Below are 22,527 nucleotides of genomic sequence, written 5' to 3' on the forward strand. Positions count from 1 at the left end.
GGGAAGATAGTCAAAGATGGAGACTGGAGCAGAGAGTGTGTGAAGGAATCCAGGAAAGGAAGCAACAAATAATTTGTGGATCAAAATGAATTTACTGGAGATGTAGCAGGAGTTCCAGGGGTATCAGGAGGAGAGAAGGGGAGCACAGATTGTAGGAATAATCTTAGCAGAGAGAGAATTTGTGGGGCACGTATGAAGTCTGGAGTGAGGGGTCATTCTGTTGCTCACCTGGCATTCAGGGAGGCAAAGCTGCAAGGCAGGGAGAGAGAGGAAGCCTTGTAGCTTTCTTGAGGAGAGTCAGTCATAGGTCAAAGTGCAAATTCCTTGGCTTTTTGGAAGAATTGCCAATAAGATAAAGGAGACAGTGACTGCTTAATGGGCTGGTGCTGCATGGTGCTTTGCTTATTCTGTCTGTGAGGTATAGCACTGCCAGAGGGTTGAGGAAGAAAGTCATTAGTAGAGCTGGTGTGAAATTTTCCAACTTAGTTTTTCTGTCCGTAAATGCCACTTTTTGATTAAATTTTGTTTTGATGATGTTTGATCTATTTTGATGTTGTTGGAACAAAATGTTTTTATTTTTTGTTTCAAAAGACTTTGTTATAAAAAAAATTTTAAGTCAGAATTGGAACAAAAGTTCGACCAACTCAAAATGAAATTTTTAAAAATATTGTTTTGTGGGAAATTTTGAAAATTTGGTTAAATTTGGAACAAAAACAAATATTGAAATGTTGGATTTTCCCACAGAACAGAAAAAGTTTTGACCACCTCTAGCCACCAGAGCTGGGAAGGTATGTTCCTGTGCTGAGAGAGCCTACATTGGATGATGGTTTTGGGGAGCCTGGGAAAGATAAGGGGTGAAAACCTGGCCCCACTGAAACTCTCGTTGATGTCAGTGGGGCCAGGATTTTATCTAAAGTGTCTGCTAGTGAAAAGCCCTATGCAGCAACTGACAACTAGAGTCATTTTTAGCTCTGGTGCTGCAACTCAGATGGAGAAGGGACTGTAGAGGAAAAGCCACTAATGATTGCTGAGAAGTTTTATAGAGAATGCAGCAAATTCTGGTTTTGAATTATTCAGACAAAATCTTTGAGAACCTTTCTGTATGCTTGACCCAATGGAGCATAATTCTATACCCAAGAATCCTATTAATTAAAAATTCCACTAGGACAAAAAAAGGTATTTAAGGTCACTTCCTGGAGTCCTGTCTTGAAAGGGTCCTGATAAAAACTCCACTACAATGCCTCTCTTCACCAAAGTCATTTCAAATGCCTTGGCATTTTTTCTGCAGTGTTGGTCCCATGGATAACTGGTTTATCTTGGACAACTCTTAATTAAAACTGTATAACTTTTTGATGGATATCTGTGTATCAGTTCTTAAGTAGGAATCCTGTTTTAAAAACCTAAGTTGATGCACATAGGTAGTTTCTTGTCTGCCAATACATTCTTTGGAAGTCATTGTTCACACAATGATCTCTTCTGCTTCCTTCTTTGTTGACACTCTCACTTATAGCATAGTAAACAAGAAAATATGACCCCAGGTGTGGGGCCTTCATGATGTTTGGTATGACATCCTTTCCACAGAGCGATAATATTGCTGCTTTGTTTTCCCATGACAACTCATACATATAAAATCATAGAAATATAGGGTTGGAAAGGACTTCAAGAGGTCATCAAGTACATCCCACTACGCTGAGGCAAGACCAAGCAAGCTTAGACCATCCCTGATAGGTGTTTGTATAAACTGTTCTTAAGAACCTCCAATGGTATGTATTCCACAGCCTCCCTTGGAAGCCTATTCCAGAACTTTACTACTCTTATAGCAAGAAATTTTTTCCTAATATCTAACTTAAATCTCCCTTGCTGCAGAATAAACCCATTACTTCTTGTCCTACCTTCAGTGAACATGGAGAACAGTTGATCACTCTTTATAACCGCCCTTAACATATTTGAAGATCGTTATCAGATGCCCCATCAGTCTTCCTTTCTCAAGACTAAATATGCCCAGTTTTTTAACCTTTCCTCATAGGTCAGATTTTCTAAACTTCTTTATTACTTTTGTTTCTCTTCTCTATACTCTCCCCAGTTTATCCACATCTTTCCTAAGTGTGGTACCTAGAATTGGATACAGTACTCCAGCTGAGGCGTCACCTGTGCCGAGTAGAGCGGGACAGTTACCTCTCATGTCTTACACACAAACCAGAATGATATTAGCCTTTTTTGCTACTGCATCACATTTTTGACTCGTATTCAACTAGAACTAGATCCACTAGAACTTCCAGATCGTTTTCAGCTGTATTATCACATTTTGTAGTGGTGCATTTGATGTTTCCTTTCTAAATACTTGGAGATTATCTTTACTGAATTTCATCTTGTTGATTTCATATCAATTCTCAAATTTGTCAAGGTTGTTTTGAGTTCTAATCCTGTTCTTCAAAGTGCTTGTAATCCCTCACAGCTTGTTGTCATCCACAAATTTTATAAGCATACTCTGCACTTAATTATCCAAGTCATTAATGAAAATATAGAATAGTAGCAGGTACCCAGGACTGACCCCTGCAGGGACCCCACTATATGTGCTCTCCCAGCTTGACTACGAACCATTGGTAACTACTCTGTGAGTATGGGTCTTTCAGTCAGTTTTGTACTCACCTTATAGTAATTTCATCTAGCCCACGTTTCTGTAATTTGCTTGTGACAATATCAAGTGGGATTGTGTCAAAAGCCTTACAAAAATTGAGATATGTCACATCTGTTGATTCCCTCCCTATCTACTAGGCCAGGAACCCTGTCAAAGAAGGAAATTAGGTTGTTTGTCATGATTTGTTCTTGACAAATTTGTGTTGGCTATTCCTTATTACCCTATTATCATCTAGGTGCTTACAAATTGATTGTTTAATTTGTTCCAGTAACATTTACTGAAGTTAGGCTGACTGATCTATAATTTCTCTGGTCCTCTTTGTCCCCTTTTTTAAAGATAGGTACTATTTTTTCCCTTCTTCACTCCTCTGGGGCCTCAGCTGTCCTCCATGAGTTCTCAAAGATAATTACTAACAGTTCAGAGATTGGTTCAACTAGTCCTAGGATGAACTTCATCAGGCCCTGCTGACTTGAATACATCTAACTTATCTAAATAGTCCTTAACCTGTTTGTTCCCTATTTGGCTTTCATTTCTTTCCCCTTGTTGTTAATATTATTTGTATTGTGTGTCTGGTCATCATTAACTTTTTTAGTAAAGACAAGCAAAACTGGCATTAAAACCTCAACCTTCTTGATGTGATCAGTTATTACCTCTCCTTCCCCTATAAGTAGTGGACCTACACTTTTCTTTATCCTTTTCTTGTTCCTAATGTATTTAAAGAACTACTTCTTCTTGCCTTTTATGTCTCTTGCCAGGTGTAACTCATTTTGTGACTTAGGCTTTCTGATTTTGTCCCTACATGCTTGTGTTATTCTTTTGTTCTCCTTCCTAACAATTTGTCCATGTTTCCACTTTTTTTAGGATTCCTTTTTGATTTATCAGGCCATTAAAGAGCTCCTGATGAAGCCATATTGTCCTCTTAATAGCTTTCCTTTGCATCTGGATAGTTTTACACTGTGCCTTTAATATTGTCTCGTTGAGAAACCACCAGCTCTCCTGAACTCCTTTGTGTCTCAGATTTTCTTCCCATAAGACCTTATTTACCTGGTCTCTGAATTTGTTAAAGTCTGCTTTTTCAAGTCCTTTGTCTTATTCTGCTGCTCTTATTCCTTCCTTTCCTTAGAATCATGACATCTATCATATCATGATCATTTTCACACAAATTGCTTTTCACCATCAGATTTGCAACCAATTCCTCCCTGTTTGTCAGAATTAAGTCTAAAATGGCTTCCTCCATTTTCTGGAAGAAGAAGAAAAAAAAAAGAAGAAGAAGAAGTTGTCCTCTATATATTCTAAGAAATGTTGCATTCTGCCATCTTACTTTTCCAACAGATGTCTGAGTCATGAAAGTCCCCCATTACTACCACTCTTGTGTTTTGTATATTTCTGTTGTTTGATCTAGAAATGCCTCATCCACCTTCTCTTCCTGATTTATTGATCTGAAGTAGACCCGTATCATGACATCAACCCAATTTTTCCCCTTTTATCTTTACCCAAAGACTTTCAACTGGTCTATCTCTCACCTCCTTCTGGACCTCAGAACAAATGCATATATTCTTGATGTATAATGCAATACTTCCTCACTTTTTCCCCTGTCCATCCTTCCTGATCCCCTGTATACCAATGTTCTGGTAATGAGAACATGATCTTATGTTGATTCTTATATGCCAGCAAAGAATGCTGGTACCTGAACAATGGGGGGAAAAGAAAGGCATGTTACTGACTTCAGCTCTGGCTGGTAAAACAAGAAGTCACAAGGCAGCAAGTGGCCAAGAAAGTGGTTAAGATCATTTATAGTATCATAACATAGTTAACATGTTGAGAAAGGTGCACTGAATGAAGGCCACTGTGCCAAACTTTAATTGAAAATTAAAGTGATTTCATTTATCTGTCATATAATGTATGCACTCATTTGATTTTCCCCATTTCCCCAACCTAGGGAGGTTATGGAATCTCCATCATTGGAGATTTTTAAGAGCAGGTTGGACAAACACCTGTCAGGGATGGTCTAGATCAGTGTTTTTCCAAACTGGTCCGCCGCTTGTTCAGGGAAAGCCCCTGGCGGGCTGGGCTGGTTTGTTTACCTGCCACATCTGCAGGTTCGGCCAATCACGGCTCCCATTGGCTGCGGTTTGCCGCTCCAGGCCAATGTGGGCTGCGGGAAGGGTGGCCAGCACATCCCTCAGCCCGCGCCACTTCCCACAGCCCCCATTGGCCTGGAGCAGCAAACCGTGGCCAGTGGGAGCCACGATCAGCTGAACCTGTGGATGCAGCAGGTAAACAAACTGGCCTGGCCCTCTAGGGGCTTTCCCTGAACAAGTGGTGGACTGGCTTTGAGAATCACTGGTCTAGATAATACTTAGTCCTGCCTTGAGTGCAGGGGACTGGAGTAGATGACCTTTTGAGGTCCCTTCCAGTTCTATGATTCTATGATTATTATCAGCTACCCTTATTATATTGTAGCTGTGTAGCATTTGCTTCTCTAGTTTTAATTACTGCTCAAAACTGGCAATTTGTTACAATTTTTTTAGAACTGTCTTGAGCTTTCATATTTAGAACCACTTTTATGTGACAAGGTTAGAGTACAATGGAATTCAAGTTGTCTGTGCCTTTGACTTAGTACATCATATAACACAAATATTAACATGGTTATTTAAATACTATGCTTACAGGAGACCAGCATATCGGATAGTCTTTTTTTGTTATTCAGAGACTGTATTACTTCCTAGTACAATTTTGTCATTTACTTTAAACTACTGGAAAAGCTGCACAGGTGTGTAATATTTAGGTTCAAGTAAATGAAATGGAAACATTTAGATCCATGTGGGCTACTGCTCTTTACTTTGTGTTAAAAGGCTATTTGGCTATTTATTTGTTCAAATGAGAGGTTTAATGAAAGCCGTTAATTAAACAGCTTGCTTAGACAGATTTTTGCTAAAAACAGCAAAAGCTAAAGAAGAATAATCTGGTAGATTTGCAAATGGCTCTTGCCAAGATGCCTGTAAGTAATATACTAATTTTCTTTTGCTTGCTGCTTTTATTATGCTCACAATAAATTGGCAATGGGAGCCTTTTTTATTTCAAGAACAAGGATGTTTAGGCCTTCTTTTGTAGATGTCCTCTAGAACCGTGCAATGAAACTCAATACCTTTTACTTATTTCCCTAGATACTCTAATCCCTCCCCGCTTTACAAGTATCTTTGGCTGTTCTTCCCTTTTGTATCCACAGCAACATGAATCCCCACAGGAATTATTTGCTTCTAAATTGCAGGTGCACTTGTGTAATGTTTCATTGGTTTCAGCTCTTGAAGACTTTTTCACAAAATGGTGACCTCTCCTTTTACCGCACTTGATGTTGGGCATTGTTTATATACATTAAAAGCATATACGCCACTCTGTTTCTTAATATGTTGTACCTGTTTTTCAGTGTCTATTATTTTTCAGTTATCAGGAGCTTGCTTTTAGACCAGCAGTGAGGAACTAGAGCCAGAATGTATGAACCATTCTTTTATCGGCATATAAATAAAACTATATAAAAAGAACCCCAAATGTATTGATGGAAAGTATAATGATAGTCAGCAGTGTCATTGGCCAGAATTTTCAAACCTGGCTGCTTATGCACAAATCTGTATTCAAGCACCTGATTTTCATAGATGTTGAGCACCTGCAGCCTGCATTGACTTGTCAGGCTAATTATATTTAGGTGCCTATATATCAATTTAAGAGCCCAATTTTAGTGCACTGGGTAAAATTTTCCAAAGCACTTTGTCACTTAGGCATTTTTGAAAATGGGATTTATGCACCTACATTACTGAGAGCCAGTTTTTTAATGCAATTTAGGCCCTTATAGCTGCAAATAAGGGCCTAACAGGATTTTCACAAACACCTATCTGCATCTTTAGGTGCCTAAATACCTTTACAAATCTGTCCCTTTGGCTGTTTTGGAAATATCACCCACAGACTTGAACATTTTGACCACTAAATTTATGAAAATGACATAATTTCCATTATTGGGGGTTCATAATTTGGCTAAAAGAGATACTTTGGACTCTTGACATACAAAATCTTATTTTAGATATTTAAAAAGAGTATTTTACTATTCAGTGTTAAAGAAGGGCAAATAATACAAAAATGTTCACAGGGTTTTCATGCTTTCTATATGACCTTATAATTTAAAAATATCCTTCTATTTAAAATGACATTGTTCATATTGTTAGTGTGATAAACTCCTTTTGGAACACAGAAATTGCCATGTTGGATCTCTCTAGCGGTCAGTCTAGTTCAACCTCCTTGTCTGGTCTCCAGCTATGAATTTGTCAGTTCTTAGCTAATGCCTGCAGCCTGGACAAGATCTGGCATCTGGGCTGCCAGCATCACAGTTATACCCCTGTGATATTCCTCACCGTCTTCTCTAGTTTGCCCAACTTAAATGTTTTTTTGTCTTCTGCTAATTTTGATATCTCATTCTTCACCTCCTTTTTGAGATCATTACGAATATGTTAAACTACACCAGTCCTAGTAGTGAATCTTGTGGCACTCCACTGCTAACCCTTTGCCATGTTGAAAACTGGCCATTAATTCCTACTCTGTTTTCTGTCTCTTAGCCAGGTTTCAGAATAGCAACCGTGTTAGTCTGTATTCGCAAAAAGAAAAGGAGTACTTGTGGCACCTTAGAGACTAACAAATTTATTTGAGCATAAGCTTTCGTGAGCGACAGCTCACTTCATTGGATGCATTCAGTGGAAAATACAGTGGGGAGATTTATATACATAGAGAACATGAAACAATGCGTGTTACCATACACACTGTAGGGAGAGTGATCACTTAAGATGAGCTATTACCAGCAGGAGAGCGGGGCGAGGGGGGGAGGAGGGGAGGAAGAAAACCTTTTGTAGTGATAATCAAGGTGGGCAATTTCCAGCAGTTGACAAGAACGTCTGAGGAATAGTGCGGGGTGGTGGTGGGGGAAATAACATGGGGAAATAGTTTTACTTTGTGTAATGACCCATCCACTCCCAGTCTCTATTCAAGCCTAAGTTAATTATATCCAGTTTTCAAATTAATTCCAATTCAGTAATCTCTCATTGGAGTCTGTTTCTGAAGTTTTTTTGTTGAAGAATAACCACTCTCAGGTCTGTAATCAAGTGACCAGAGAGATTGAAGTGTTCTCCAACTGGTTTTTGAATGTTATAATTCTTGACGTCTGATTTGTGTCCATTTATTCTTTTACATAGAGACTGTCCAGTTTGACCAATGTACATGGCAGAGGGGCATTGCTGGCATATGATGGTATATATCACATTGGTAGATATGCAGGTGAACGAACCTCTGATAGTGTGTATGGTAACACCCATTGTTTCATATTCTCTGTGTATATAAATCTCCCCATTGTATTTTTCACCGAATGCATCCAATGAAGTGAGCTGTAGCTCACGAAGGCTGATGCTCAAATAAATTTGTTAGTCTCTAAGGTGCCACAAGTACTCCTTTTCTTTTTGCGAATACAGACTAACACGGCTGCTACTCTAAAATCTGGCTAAGAGACAGAAAACAGAGTAGGCATTAATGGCCAGTTTTCAACATGGCAAAGGGTTAGCAGTGGAGTGCCACAAGATTCACTACTAGGACTGGTGTAGTTTAACATATTCGTAATGATCTCAAAAAGGAGGTGAAGAATGAGATATCAAAATTAGCAAAAGACATAAAAAACATTTAAGTTGGGCAATACTAGAGAAGACGGTGAGGAATATCGAGGAATATCACAGGGGTGTAACGGTGACGCTGGCAGAGCAGATGCCAGCTCTTTTTGTCTCTTAGCCAGTTTCTCATTTATGGAAGTACCTTGCTGCTATGAATACTTACTTCCCTTGATTTCTGTTTGTGAGGGATTTTGTAAAAAGTTGTTTTGGTAAACTAAGGGTGGTATTTTCAAAAGCACTCAGCATTGACTTAACTTTGCTCCCATTAAAGTCAGTAGAGTACATTGATATAAATGAGAGCAGAGTTAAGCCAATGCTTGAGCACTTTTGAAAATCCCAACCAAAATAATTTCAAGTGGTTCTCCATTATCATCTTTTTGCTGACATGCTCAAAAATTTCTAAAAAATTCAAGAGGCACAATTTTCCTTTACAGAATGCAGGCTGCTTTACCCCTTGTTGTATTTTCTTCTTCTAGGTGTTTTAGAATTCTACTTTTAATTATTCTTTCAACCAAATTATCTGATAATGGGGTAACGCTGACTGGTCTCCAATTCCTATTTTTGTATTTAAAAAATAATTAAAATATCAAAGAATATGAAGGTTTAAACATGGGGCAACATGTCAACTACTTATTGTAAGGGCTTTCACTGTGAAATTATGTTTTATTATATGCACAGGAAGCGACATCTATCATTAAGGCTGCCCAACACACCTTGTCCTAAGACATGGTTTTCTGTTGCTTATAATTAGAGCTCCGTTTCTATTATGGAGGTTGCGGAAGTCATGGATTCTGCAGCATGACATCTGCAGCAACCAGCATGGCTGATCCCGAGGCCGCCCAGGCAGTTAGCTACTCCAGCGGCCCTGGTTACAGCCACACCAGCTGCTACTGGAGTGGCTCCACAGCCCGGCTGCTTGGGGAGCCCCACAGCTGACCGCGCTGGCCATTGCTGGAGCTGCTCCGGCAGCAGCCGCACTAGCCGCTACTTGGGTGGTCCCTGGGCGGGGACTGTACAAGCAGCTGCCGGTGTGGCTGGCCCCAGGGACGGAGGAAGCAGTCACAGCTTGGTGGCCCTGCGCAGCAGTCCCGTGGACGGCCGGAGCAGCAGCAGGGAGGCGGGCGGTGCAACCAATGCTAGGATGGCCCCTGGCAGTTGGTGCCACTGGCCCCGCCCCTGGGGCAATCCCCCAGAGCAGTGGCCCCCACCGGGTGTTTCCCCAGCAGAGGGTCCCCAGAACAACAGCCCCCTGGAGAAAATTTAGTCTGGGATATTTATGTACAAATCATGGGCAGGTCACAGGCCGAGATTTTTTGTTTATTGCCCATGACCTGTCCATAACTTTTATTTAAAATACCCATGACTAAATCGTAGCCTTACTTATAACTTTGCAAAACTTTAAACATTTGTGTTGAGATTTTTTGTTCATTTTCTCTGCCTCAGGCTGAATTGTTCTAGAAAGTTTCTACAAAAAGAGTTCAAACTTTTTCTTAGTAAGGTTATAGAAAAATACTTCGTTTTCTCATATTAATGAAGTAGTTGTAAGAAATTATTTTAGATCCTCTAGTGTCTTCATGCCAGGCAGAAGGGTTTTCAATTTGGCAGGGAGGCCATCCTAGTGTCAGGGATGTGTCTTTCATTGTTCCTGAGAAAAAAGCTCAAATTTGACCAGATTATCAGGCTTTGTAAAATCTCAGTTTGCACATGCTTGTTAGAATATGGAGGCTAGAATCTCTGAAGTTTCGATCTGTACTGAGCATGCTCCAGCCCCTCACATCTTCTAAGTGTGACTGGACTATAGGTACCGTCCATTCTGGTCAATTTCATGGTCATAGGTTTTAAAAAATCATAAGTTTCATGATTTCAGCTATTTAAATCTGAAATTTCACAGTGTTGTCAGTGTAGGGTCCTGACCCAAAAAGGAGTTGGGGGGGGGTCGCAAGCTTATTGGGTGGGACACTGTTGTGGTACTACTACTTTTACTTCTGAGATGCTGCTGGAAGCGGTGCTGCCTTCAGAGCTGGGCAGCTGGAGAGCGACGGCTGCTGGTCGGGATCCCCGCTCTGAAGGCAGAGCCGCTGCCAGCAGCAGCACAGAAGTAAGGATGGCCTAGTATGGTACTGTCAATCTTAGTTCTGTGCTGCTGCCTGCAAAGTTGAGCCCTCAGTCAGCAGCCACCACTCTCCGGCCACCCCGCTCTGAAGGCAGCAGTGCAGAAGTAAAGGTGGCATGGTATGGTATTACCACCCTTACTTCTGCGCTGCTGCTGGCAGGGCTCTGCCTTCAGAGCTGGGCTCCCAGCTAACAGCCACCACTCTCCGGCCACCCAGCTCTGAAGGCAGCTCAGAAGTAAGGATGGCAATACTGCAACCCCCCTAAAATAACCTTGCAACCCCCCTCCAATTCCCTTTTGGGTCAGGACTCCCAATTTGAGAAACACATGGTTTCCCCCATGAAATCTGTATAGTATAGGGTAAAAGCACATAAAAAACCAGATTTCACAGGGGTGAAACCAGATTTCACTCTCCATGATGCATTTTTTCAAGGCCATGAATTTAGTAGGGCCCTAACTATAGGAAGAGGATGACGATTTCATGATTAAGTTGAATGCTACCCCGGAGAATTGGATTCTATCTTGACCTCTGCCACAGAGTTCCTTTGTGATGCTAGGCAAGTCACTTAAACCAAAATGTTCATAGTTGCCCAACATTAGACACTTGGAGGAAGATTTGCAGAAGTGCTGAGCACTGACACCTGCAGCCAGACTCAATTAGAACTGTGCTTTTAACATATTAAGTGCTATAAAAATGGTATAAAAGTATTCTGAAAATTCAGGTCCCAAGTGTCTCCAATTGGGCACTAAAATTGGTGAACTTTTTTGACAATTTCAGCCTTAATCTCTCTCTCTGCTTCAGTTCCCAGTCTCTAAAATGGGGATAAAAATACCACCCAATATCAGAAAGGTGTTGTAAAGATAAATTATGTGATGTTTATGAAGCACTTGGAAGTTATAGTTAGAACATCCTAGAAATGTTGAGGGGGAAATTAATAATATTTTATTCAGTGCAGTGTTGGAATGGATAATAAGGCCTTGGGCCACACAGTGAGGATAAAAGGAAATATTAAATAACTATGCATTTACTGATGAGGTGGGTTTCCTGTAGAAAAAATAATATGGGATCATGTAATTAAAGTCAATATCAGAGTGAGAGGGAAAGTTAAGGTTTCACAAGCAACCTTTAAACTGTCATTTCCTGACTACTGAGTGCCTGACTTCTTTTAATGTAATTTAGTATGTACATTACAGTAGCACTCAAGATTGGAGCCCCCATTGTGCTAAGTGCTGTACAGCATCCATGAAGAAATGGTCCCTCCCCCAAAGTGCTTACAATCAAAGATAACAAGTGATGTATGAAGGGGGCAGAGGGACAGATTTATACATTGAAACATCAGAAATTTATATATCAATTTCCAGTTATTGTCCTGATAACTGTATGTAAATTGCCAAGTATCTGAATATTATGGATCTTTACGATTAGTGGTATTCATTCACACTCACACCCACAATAGTAGCGCCAAATGCATATGGCATACTGTACATTTTAAAATGCAGATGAATGGATTGGGTCTGATTTTCATTTACACTAAAGCCACTTTAGAACACTCTATGAGTATAAAGGGGCTTTAAAGTGGGAGAAAATTACATTTATACCCACTTTAAGGATCTTTTGCACTGCTGTGTAAAATGACTTTTGTGTAAATGAAAATCAGGTCTATAATCTGTGTAAATATATGCACTCTGTTACATTCAGGTTACTTATTACATTGTGCCCAAAGTATGCATGGAGATTTATAGTAGATGATCCATAATCCAGAATTAAACTATTAATATGCATTTATAGAGTGGCAGCCATAACCTTGAAATTCCTTGGTTTAAGTATGACCTTTCATTTTGTTTGAATATATTTTTTTAAATGTATGAATAACAAATTAACATTAGTAGATAAAAAGCATACCATTTCCTTGTAGCACTTATATCTATCCATATTTAAGTTGTACAAAGCCTTGAAGATTATAAGGCTTAATCATTCATAATGTTTATTTGTTTTTAAATGTCAGATCTTGGTTACTTTAATATATTGTCGGAGCCCACGTTGTTAATTAAAATGCAGTGGAACAAATTCTCTTGATATGTGCCAAAAAGCACATGCAATTGAGAAAATGGCAGAATCTCTTGGTGCTTAGATTCTGGCCCACCCAAATGATTTGCTCTGTGGAACCTGCTGTGGATGGCATTGAAAAATCTGCTGTTCCATTGACGAACCCTCCTAGTTCCAAGAAATCCATTACAGGCAGTGGATATACTCTCCTTGTTGTCAGGAATCCATTACAGGAAGAGGCTAGAGTATTGCAGGCCACGAGGCTCTCTCATGCCACAGTGGCCTCACTGTCCATCTATCTTCCTGTGGTGGCTGAGCCACAAACAGCACTGACAAAATCGGGCTAGCCTTATTTCAACCATCCCACCAGCAGGACTGCTTCCTGCCTTTGTCGCATGTCATGTGATGGCACGTTGGGCGGAACCGGATACTCAGGAAAACATTATATCCTGCTTTGGGCAGTGCTTAGCACGCATGGGACTCTGCTCTAAGCATAACCTGCACACTGTTGCTAAGGCTCTGTCATTTTCCTAGCATGTACCCAGCAAGCCATGTGAAAGCAGTAATTGTAGCTGTCCACTGATATTCATCAGCTGTCTGAATAACTGCACATTTCCAGCATGCATTGTGTCTGTCTAAATATGCGCTTTGGCCCCAATTCTGCAAACTACTGAAGCACATGTCTAAATCCATTCCTATTCAGCAAAGCATTTGAAATCAATGGAAGTTGAATGTGTGCTTAAAGTTAACGTTGCTTTGCTTAAACAGGGGCTTTATTTCTGCTTTGCCTTCTCTTTACCTGCATTATCTTAACTTTGCATGTTTACTAGAGAGACAGAAAGATATAGCCATGTTTAATCTCCCACATGAAGATAACACAAGGGGTCTTCCTTCTACTGTTGCTGTCTGTCAGCAATGAACAACTTTATTTTTTGTGTTATTCCCAGAAGTGAAGCCTCTAAAGGGTTCCACCAGTGGTGTAGCCAGGTGGAGAAAACAGGGGGAGCAGAGATTTAAAAAAAAAAAAAAAAGGCGCCACCCGCTTGTACTCACGCAGCGGCGCTCCAGGTCTTCAGAGGTGGGTCAAAATGCCGAAAAGCTGCCGAAGACCGGAGTGAGTGAAGGACCCGGAGTGCCGCCTGACCCATAGATACGCTACTGGGTTCCACTTGAGGGTCTGATGCAGGAATGTCAGCTAGGCCCTGCTTACAAAAACCTCTGCTTAATCTTAACTTTATCAAATAATTTGAATGAGCGATCCAGATTCTGGCTGGCACTAATGCAGCTCTACAGGGATTAAAGGGGGAATAAGATCATCTTCACTTACCGGCATGGCCTCCCTAAAACTTGGGTTCAGATGTGAGGGGAAGAACAGGAACTTCACCCCTGAGAAGGTGGGCAAGGAAGGGGTGGAGAGGGGCAGGGAGTGGACACAGCTCCATCCCCTCCACAGTGCCAGCAGGTAAAGCTGAACTGTCATGAGTGAAAGCAATCTGCACCTAGTGACATGGATAACTTTCCAAAGGCAGGGAGGATCAGAGAAGGAATTCTAACTCTATAGAGCTTTGTTTTCCCCAGAAAATTAGGTGATGTGGGTGGGAGCACTAACTAGAGAAGCTGCAGCAACTAGCCTGCTGTTAACACTCAGGGTTGACAAGGACTATTGTGCTTAACATCATGCCAGCTACTAGAGCTAGCCAACACTATATCAAACACAACAGTCCTCCTCTACTCAGAGTGCTAAGTCATGTTTAACACTGTGTTCATTACTATGACTTCTCAAGGCCATTTTCTAACACAACCTAATTTGCAAGTGAAGGCAAGGCCTGAGTCAGTTCCTGCCATACTTCCTGATACTCAAGTAATTGAGCAAAGGCTCAGTCTAGCTCTAGGATGACTTTCAAGTTAAGTGGTGACTGAGGTAATTTATGCCATATAGCTCTACGGGGACAGATCATAATGATTTTTATTTTATTTCTTATCTGTATTATGATGTAGCCCAGAGATTCCCAATCAGATTCAGGGCCCCATTGTGCTGGATTCTGTACAGCTAAAACAAACTTCTCAGGAATAGATTGGGAAACCCTGTTGAATGTAAACACTAATTATAACAGTACGTTTTAACAAAATCAAATTACAAGTATACCTAACTGAACTTCAGCAAACTCATGTTGATCTATGTTTTGCATTTTGTTTTTACTTCTTTAGTCCACACCTGAAATTTAACAATCTGACCCTGATTTCAACTCATGGGCTTCCAGGAAAAAATCCACCAGGCGCTACGAACAGAGGATTTTTAATTGACAGGTTTGATTTAATTTCTAAATATTTGAGATAGTTTCAAAGGAAAATATAATACATGTGAATTTTTTTGTGAATTTGTAGTACAATTCAACATACATATGTACAGAAATGTGTATTTTCCTCAAGTCTTAGTGCTCATAATAAGAAACTAAAATACAAACATCATCAGAAAAACTCTCCAGGTTGGGATTCAACCCAGTTCTGTTATGATTCTCAATGTAGATTTGCTTTCTCAAAGGCATTCTCCACGTCTCCTGTCTCCTGAACTACCACGCCTTGTGGATGTATGTATCTGTACCTACAAGTGATGGAAAGCCATGTCACAGAGATTAATTTTGCATGGAGTTCAGAACATCATGAAGTATTGATCACTTTTACCTCTTGCCAGAAGGAATTCCACTGCCAGAGCCTTTCATTGCCACGTATAGTGACGCACTGCAGTGTGGACGCAGCCTACCTTTCACTAGGTCATGTGGCTACATGTACCCTCCACACCCCCGTAAGTGTAGGCAACACTTTAGGTCTTTGTCTTCAGGGAGTATGTCAGTACAATGCTAGGTGCCAGCTAATAGGACAAGACAAAGGCAAAGAAGATTTGAATTTAATAGATAAACCACATCCCTATATATATGTTTCATATGTAAACAAATATTTCCAGTGACATTTACAAAATACCTACATTTATAGAAAATTGTAGATCATAACTGTCTAACCAGAGCTAGTTGTTTAATTTGAAAATAGATAGATAATGGATATGAATTAATTTAATTAAGGAGCAGCTGAAAATTAAAACGATCTTTGGTGGGATTTTCAAAAGCTTCTAAGTGATTTTGGAACACAAGTCTCATTGACTGCCAATGATATTGTGCTTCTAAATCAGACATGTGCTTTTCCAAATCCTACCTCTCTTTATTATTCACTTTATGGAAAGTCCTTCTTCTTCCCTTCATCCTGTTTGTTTATTTCCTTCTCTTATTTATGTCCTGTCTGAACTTATGGCCAGATTTTCAAGAGCATTGACTGTCCAAAACTCTCATCAAAGTAAATAGCAGATGTGGATGCTGAGCACCTCTGAAAATCTGGACATTAGATCACAGAGCTTGTCAGGGCATGGAAGCACTTTTACTTGTTTCTGTGAAGCATGTATCCCATTTCTGGGTATTCTAATAACAATAATAATTAATAATCACTAGCAATCATCCCTGTGTATTTGAATATGAATATTTCTAAATATGAATGTTTATATTTAATATTTATCTTTAATATGAATATAAAATATGACAGTATTGGTACAAACAATAATCGTTGTTACTACTTTGTTCCTTTTCAACTTTCTCTGTTATTGTTTATAATGCCGAAGAACTTAGGGGTTCAAACTTGATCAGAATCCCATATTTTTTAGTCAAGCTGTGTTTAGGACCTGGTCCATAGCTCACTGAAGTCAGTGGAATAACTCTCATTGTATTTATATTGGGCCTCTTACCACTATCCACCAAATAAAAAATAAAGTGGTGCTTGAGCCACTCACTGCTGATGAGCTTCATTTGCTAAATGGAATATTTTATTCCTGGCAGCAGTGACTCCAACTCACAGAATGAGTGAGTTCCAGGCTTTGCACCTTGCTTCACAAGGATAAAGGAGTGCTACAGATTGGTCCTAGATTCTTTTTAAATGTGGCATCTGCATTCCACCTTAATCAGTCAGTTATCTTGCCAACATTTTCTGAGGTATATTTCCCCATAAAGACCTTACTTCACAAACTTGATGATAAAAGGTCTATGACTTCTATCTAGAACATCCATTCAGCTTTCTATTTCATTCAAAAACCACTGTAATTTGGATCTTCAGAGTCCGTCTCTCCATGGGCCTGTAAACAGCTTGTTTTTACGAGTAGCATAAACCTCCAGAAGAACCTTGTGGAGTTTTTAATAGATGATTTTCCCTCTTCTGGTGTGAGGATCTGGGTTCAATCCAGACCAGTAAGGTGTTCTGTCACCACCTGTCCTGTAGCCCTGGGTGCCTTTGTACTGTGCAGCTTTGGTTCAGAGCCCTGATACCAACAGCCTGATTGTTACCACACTGATCTCACGCTGGCTTTCACCAACTTCGTTGCTCCTTGCATGGTAACACCAACGCCCTTCCAGTCCCAAGTTCTCCCCAAACAACGTCTTTCTCTGCAGTGCTCAGCCTCTCTGACTGTAGCACTCACAAAATCTTAACAAGTTCACTGCTCCTTTAAAGAGACAGTACACCGCAGTTTATTAACTGGATTTGACAAACTTTCCACTTCAAACAAAGCACTGAGTTGGTTTATAGGTAAAGTAAAACAAGTTTATTAACAAAACAACATAGGTTTAAGTGATACCAAGCAGAAAGAATAACGATAAAAATGGTTATCAACAAAGTAAAATGCATTTTTAAGACTGAAACTTAACTTAATTTATTATAGTTCTTGTTCAAGATACTTTCCCTACTTAAAGTAAATTCTCCAGCATGACTGGCTTTTCCAGCCAGGATCAACCCTTAGAGATTCAAAGAGCTGGCTTCTTTGTTCCCTAGAGATGGATAACTTAGGGGTTCAATCTCCCTCTCTTTATAGTCCCGCAAACCTCTGAAATGTATTCTTCTATAGGGTCTCCCCATATAAAGTTCCTTTCCCCTGCTGGGTGTGGACGCCATGCTGTCTGATGCAGACTCCATGCTGGTTCCTCCCCCCATTGATTTTTACGATGCAAATGATCTCTTCCTGCGACCTCCGATACAAATGAATAGCCCACTGAATTTGACCATGCCTGGTTTGAGGTGTTGACCTCTTTCCTTTGCCTGGAGAAAACCAGTTTATGAACTCCTCCTAACATGCCTGGTTTAAACACATTTTAGTCACATATTTACAGCATATCTGTAAAGTTTTTTGTGAGTTAACCATACAGACATCACACAAGAATATAAATAATCCACTGAATGCATCCAATGAAGTGAGCTGTAGCTCACGAAAGCTTATGCTCAAATAAATTTGTTAGTCTCTAAGGTGCCACAAGTACTCCTTTTCTTTTTGCGAATAATCAGAGAGTTATTAGTTTTCCAATTATATATTACATGCCACCTTTTGGGTAACTAACATGACAACTAGAATTGGGGTGCTCTTAAGGTCACATCTGGGTTTTTGTAAGGGAAGTATCAAGACTCAGAGGATTTGAAGAGCAGCCAGCCACGTGGAGTTCTCTACATACTTCCACAAACCACTATTGCAAAGACTCAGCTCTGTGCAATAATTCAGATTATTATAGTTTCCAGGTTGAAAATACTTTCTCCCTGGTCTCCTAGATATTTTGTGGGAATAGGTCTATAGATTATCTGTTGTTTAGGTATTTTATTGTCATATATGAGAGAGAGAAACAATTTGGGGCAGAGTGTTTTTCTTCACACCAGTCTGTAAAGCGGTGAGCACACTGTTAGTGTAATATAGTTGAGTTTTAAATGAATGTGGGATTGCTTATAATTTGAATGCATAAGGGTGCTAAAGAGGCTCTGTTTCTTTCTGGTTTTGCTAGAAAGATCCCTTTGTAAACAGCAGCTTCTAAATTTTTGATACCCTCTCTAGAAAATACTGGACAGTCACATACCTATTTAAGGAGGCTAGATTTAAAACAAGCAATAATCCCACTCACCCATGGACTTTGGTGCAGCAAAAATAGATCTTGGTCAATATTTTCAAAAGCAACCAGTGACTTGGGGTGCCTACTTTGAAACACCTTAAAAGGGTCTTATTTTCAGAAAATACACAGCACCCACTCACTGAAAATCAGACTCCTTTAAGATGTCTCAGCTGGACATCAAAAATTGAGGCAATCAAAATCACGGGTCACTTTTGAATATCTTGATCAAGCTTATCATCATTATCTTCAGTTTATACCTCCATCAGTCTTTTGTAACAGCACTAAAGGCAATGGTGTTACACAGGTATAACTGAGGGCAGAAGTTGACCTACAAAAGTTTAATTACTGAGATAGTGTGTGAGCCAGAAAGAACCAGCTTTGCTTTCAGAACCCAGACTGAGTTTGTGTGCCTGACTGTTAGGGGTGGGGGAATAGTAAAATGAGCAAATTTGATATAGAGTCATTGAGACACAATAAATGTGGTATCCTGCAATGAGAACCATCTTTTAAGATCTCATACTAAGATGAATGTCTGTTGGTAGTCTCCCATCGTCCAAAATAGATGAATTCCTATATACAAATGTCATCTGTGGCACCGAAGTCCTGTTTCCAAAAGAGTTTTAAGAGGTTGTTGCATTCACTTTCATTGAGACTTAGGCTCCTAAGGGCCAGATTTTCAAAGGGAGTTAGGTGCCTAACTTGCTTAGGTGCTTTTGAAAATCCCATTAGGCATTTATCTACATCTTTAGCTGCCTACATACCTTTAAAAATCTGTCCCTGAGTGCCTAATTCACTTTTGAAAATGGGATTAAGGCTCCTACGAAACTGGTACTTTTAAAAATTGTATCTAAAGCATAGGTGTTAGCATTCACAGTGTCATTGGGCCATCAGTCTTTATGAAAACCTTGAACAAAATTAATACATATGACACTTGCTAAGAGTTAGGCTAGAAGAAGTGAGTCTGTCTGAACAAAACAACTGAGTAATCCGAGGCCTCTTTCCTCACTTACTACCAAACATGCCAGGGTAAAAAAGGCTCAGTAGCTGCAATTGCTAAGGGGAAGAGGGTTTTGTTTATAGAAGAATTGCACTTAAACTGTTCTTTATTGCATTGTATATAAATTAATTGGTTTCAAAATTCTTCCACTCCTTAAGGGTTGGGAATGAATTGCCTGTCAGTCAGTCCCTGTGTTTATGAGGATTATCAGACGTACACTTACGAGAGAGAGAGATTTTCATTTGCCTGCTAATTTCTTCCTCTTAGTGCATATGATAATCTCCCTCTCCCTCCTGTGAATGGCATCTCTTTGCTTGCTTCATACAGCAGTTTGAAGGTTTCTTTAATGTCATTACAATGTTTTTCATCCTTACCATTTTGGAAGAGCTCATCTGGAGAGGGAAAGCAGAAGAGCAGATCTGATGATATCTCTGCCCTTTACTGGCATTTCTGCCGTTGTAGCCGTCTTTGTAGTTGTAGGTTTCAGAGTAGCAGCCGTGTTAGTCTGTATTCGCAAAAAAGAAAAGGAGTACTTGTGGCACCTTAGAGACTAACAAATTTATTTGAGCATAAGCTTTCGTGAGCTACAGTTCACTTCACCAAATGCATCCGATGAAGTGAGCTGTAGCTCACAAAAGCTTATGCTCAAATAAATTTGTTAGTCTCTAAGGTGCCACAAGTACTCCTTTTCTTTTTTGTAGCTGTGAACACTTTCAGAGCAGGGCTAGGAAAGACAGTAGTTATACTAGTGGTTAGTGGACTCACCATAGCTGTTACTGGTGGAGCTGAACTAGTGGTAGCAAAAGTTGGACTATTTAGCAAAAGAACATTTTGTAGAGACAGCCAAAGAGAGGAAATTATCAGGTAAGAAAAACAGTTTCTTTTACAGGTGCAAAACTCTGCACTGTGCATCAGACTGCAAATTTGAACCATAGTAAAGTATATATTTCTGACTTGTTTTTAAACTCTATTGTAGTATGGCCTGACGCTGGGAGAAATTATTTGGTTTTAACAGGAACTTGTCAATTTGTACCTGAGAGTTTCATAATGAATAATCTCTCACTATCGGCCTTAGTAAGCTCACAGCAAGACAACAACTTGAACCACTAGGGGACTTCAACCAACTCACCAGATGTCTAATTAATGCCTGCTGTCAGCTGCTAAAATGTTACTTATAGATATTCTTTCTTCACAGCCACTGTTTTAATGATAAAGATTATGCATTGATGTCACTTTGTTCCTGGGTTAATGTTGTGGTTGATAAAATGACTGGCATAGACCGAGCTGCCAAACATGTAGTGGTTTCCAAAGGAAAAAAAGTGCCATACGACCACCTTGTTCTCTGTACTGGGCAGCAATGCCAGGTAAGATTGTGCACATAGTGAATAAATGAACATTTGATGTTTACAGTGATTAACAATTAATATATTTGTGGAGAGTGTCACAGTTCAGGGCAGCTGCACCAGTATTTTCCCCCCCGATGGTTCAGCAAGGGTGGTCGCTTTAGACTCTCAGCTTTTCAGCAGTCACCTCTCTTGTGTGCGGACCCACATCTCTCTCCTTGTCTGGGGTTTTTCCAGGCTGCACAGTTCCCTGGCTACACTGCGAGTTGCAAGCCAGGTGGTCTAAACGGCCAGTGTCTGTATGTTGCTTTCTCCATAGGGACTATAAACAGCGTAATTGCCCACCGTTAAGTATCACTCAGCTCTTTCTAAGCAAGGACATTTATTCTTATGAGGAAAGCATTACAGAGAAAACATATTAAAATAATAAAACAATCTACAGGCACGTTACTAAGCTTACCTCAGATCACCTCCAACACCAACAAGGGCTCTGGCGGGTGATCAGTCCATCAAACCCCACCAAGCAGTGGTTACAAATTCATAACAGCTTCAGCTCGGAACAGTCACCCTCATGAGTCTGTGAGTTCCTCCTTTATACAGTTTGGGCCTTTGATCTTGGGATCCTGGGAACAGGTAATCTGCAGACAACCGCCTTGTCCTCATGGTATACCTTCAATGGGCTGGGCTTTTGCATAAATGGAGGTGGGGGTGAGAATGGGATTTGCATTTCCCCCTAGATATCTCCCAGGAAATCCACTTTACATATATTGTCTCAAAAGATCATTCTTGTTTGCTGCATTGTCCAATATAATCCTTTGGTCATCCAGGCCCTGCAATGATACATAGCCTTTGCATTTAGTACAATAGACTCCAAAGATGGTTAAACTTTATTCAGGAAGATTTATCACAGGGTAATGCAGGAAATTGTCAAGTCTGTTACCAAAGGCCAACAGCTGTAGGTCTGTCACCCTATAAAAGGACATAGGTCTCATCCAACAGTCCTTAATGGAAAACTGTTATTGAATTCGCTGGGAATTGTGCTTGAATAAGGCCTGCAGAATTAGGTATTACTACCATGACTTTTGGTAAGGAGTAAGATTTTTGACCAAAATAGTTAAATTGATACAACCTCTAGTGGGGACATATTTACATAGCTATAAAGGTACTTTATTCCTGTATAGTTTATTCTACTTCCTGTATGGGAATAAGCTATACTGGTATAAGCACATTTATATCCGTATATCTGCATCATCACTGGGGGGTTGTATTGTTTTAACTGTACCAGTATAGTTAAAGTGTCTTGTCTACACCAAAAAATTTATATCAATTTTATCAAAAACTTCCACCAGTGATCACATGAGTGGGAGCGTAGGATGAACAAGGTTCTGGCAGCTCCCAGACTTTTTGCTACCGTGACAATTAAGCCTGCTGCAAAGCAGATTTAGTTAACATAGTAGTAAAAGTAGGTCCAGCCATGGAAATCTTATTTGTATTAGGGCTATGTCCAGCTAAACCCATGGTAGCACTGGTGGGAATTTTTTTGTAAAAACCACCAGCATACACAAGGCTTGAGATAATTTCAACTGAACATAATAAGAAAAGTAGTACTTGTGGCACCTTAGAGACTAACAAATTTATTTGAGCATAAGCTTTCGTGAGCTACAGCTCACTTCATCGGATGCATTTGGTGGAAAATACAGTGGGGAGATTTATATACACACACAGAGAAC

The 22,527-nt window shown here is 40.0% G+C and overlaps 1 protein-coding gene across 1 annotated transcript in view; it reads left to right on the forward strand.

Moving 5' to 3' along the window:
* CFAP61 (cilia and flagella associated protein 61) overlaps window positions 1-22,527 on the forward strand; it is a 229,931-nt gene that overhangs the window by 116,772 nt on the left and 90,632 nt on the right. Inside the window, exons 19-20 of the mRNA XM_043512158.1 lie at window positions 14,706-14,804; window positions 20,650-20,818. Of these exons, the coding sequence (XP_043368093.1) occupies window positions 14,706-14,804; window positions 20,650-20,818 (268 nt within the window). The remainder of the gene's footprint in view (window positions 1-14,705; window positions 14,805-20,649; window positions 20,819-22,527) is intronic.

This window comes from Dermochelys coriacea, chromosome 3 (genome assembly GCF_009764565.3).
Source record: "Dermochelys coriacea isolate rDerCor1 chromosome 3, rDerCor1.pri.v4, whole genome shotgun sequence".
Lineage (NCBI taxonomy): Eukaryota > Metazoa > Chordata > Testudines > Dermochelyidae > Dermochelys > Dermochelys coriacea.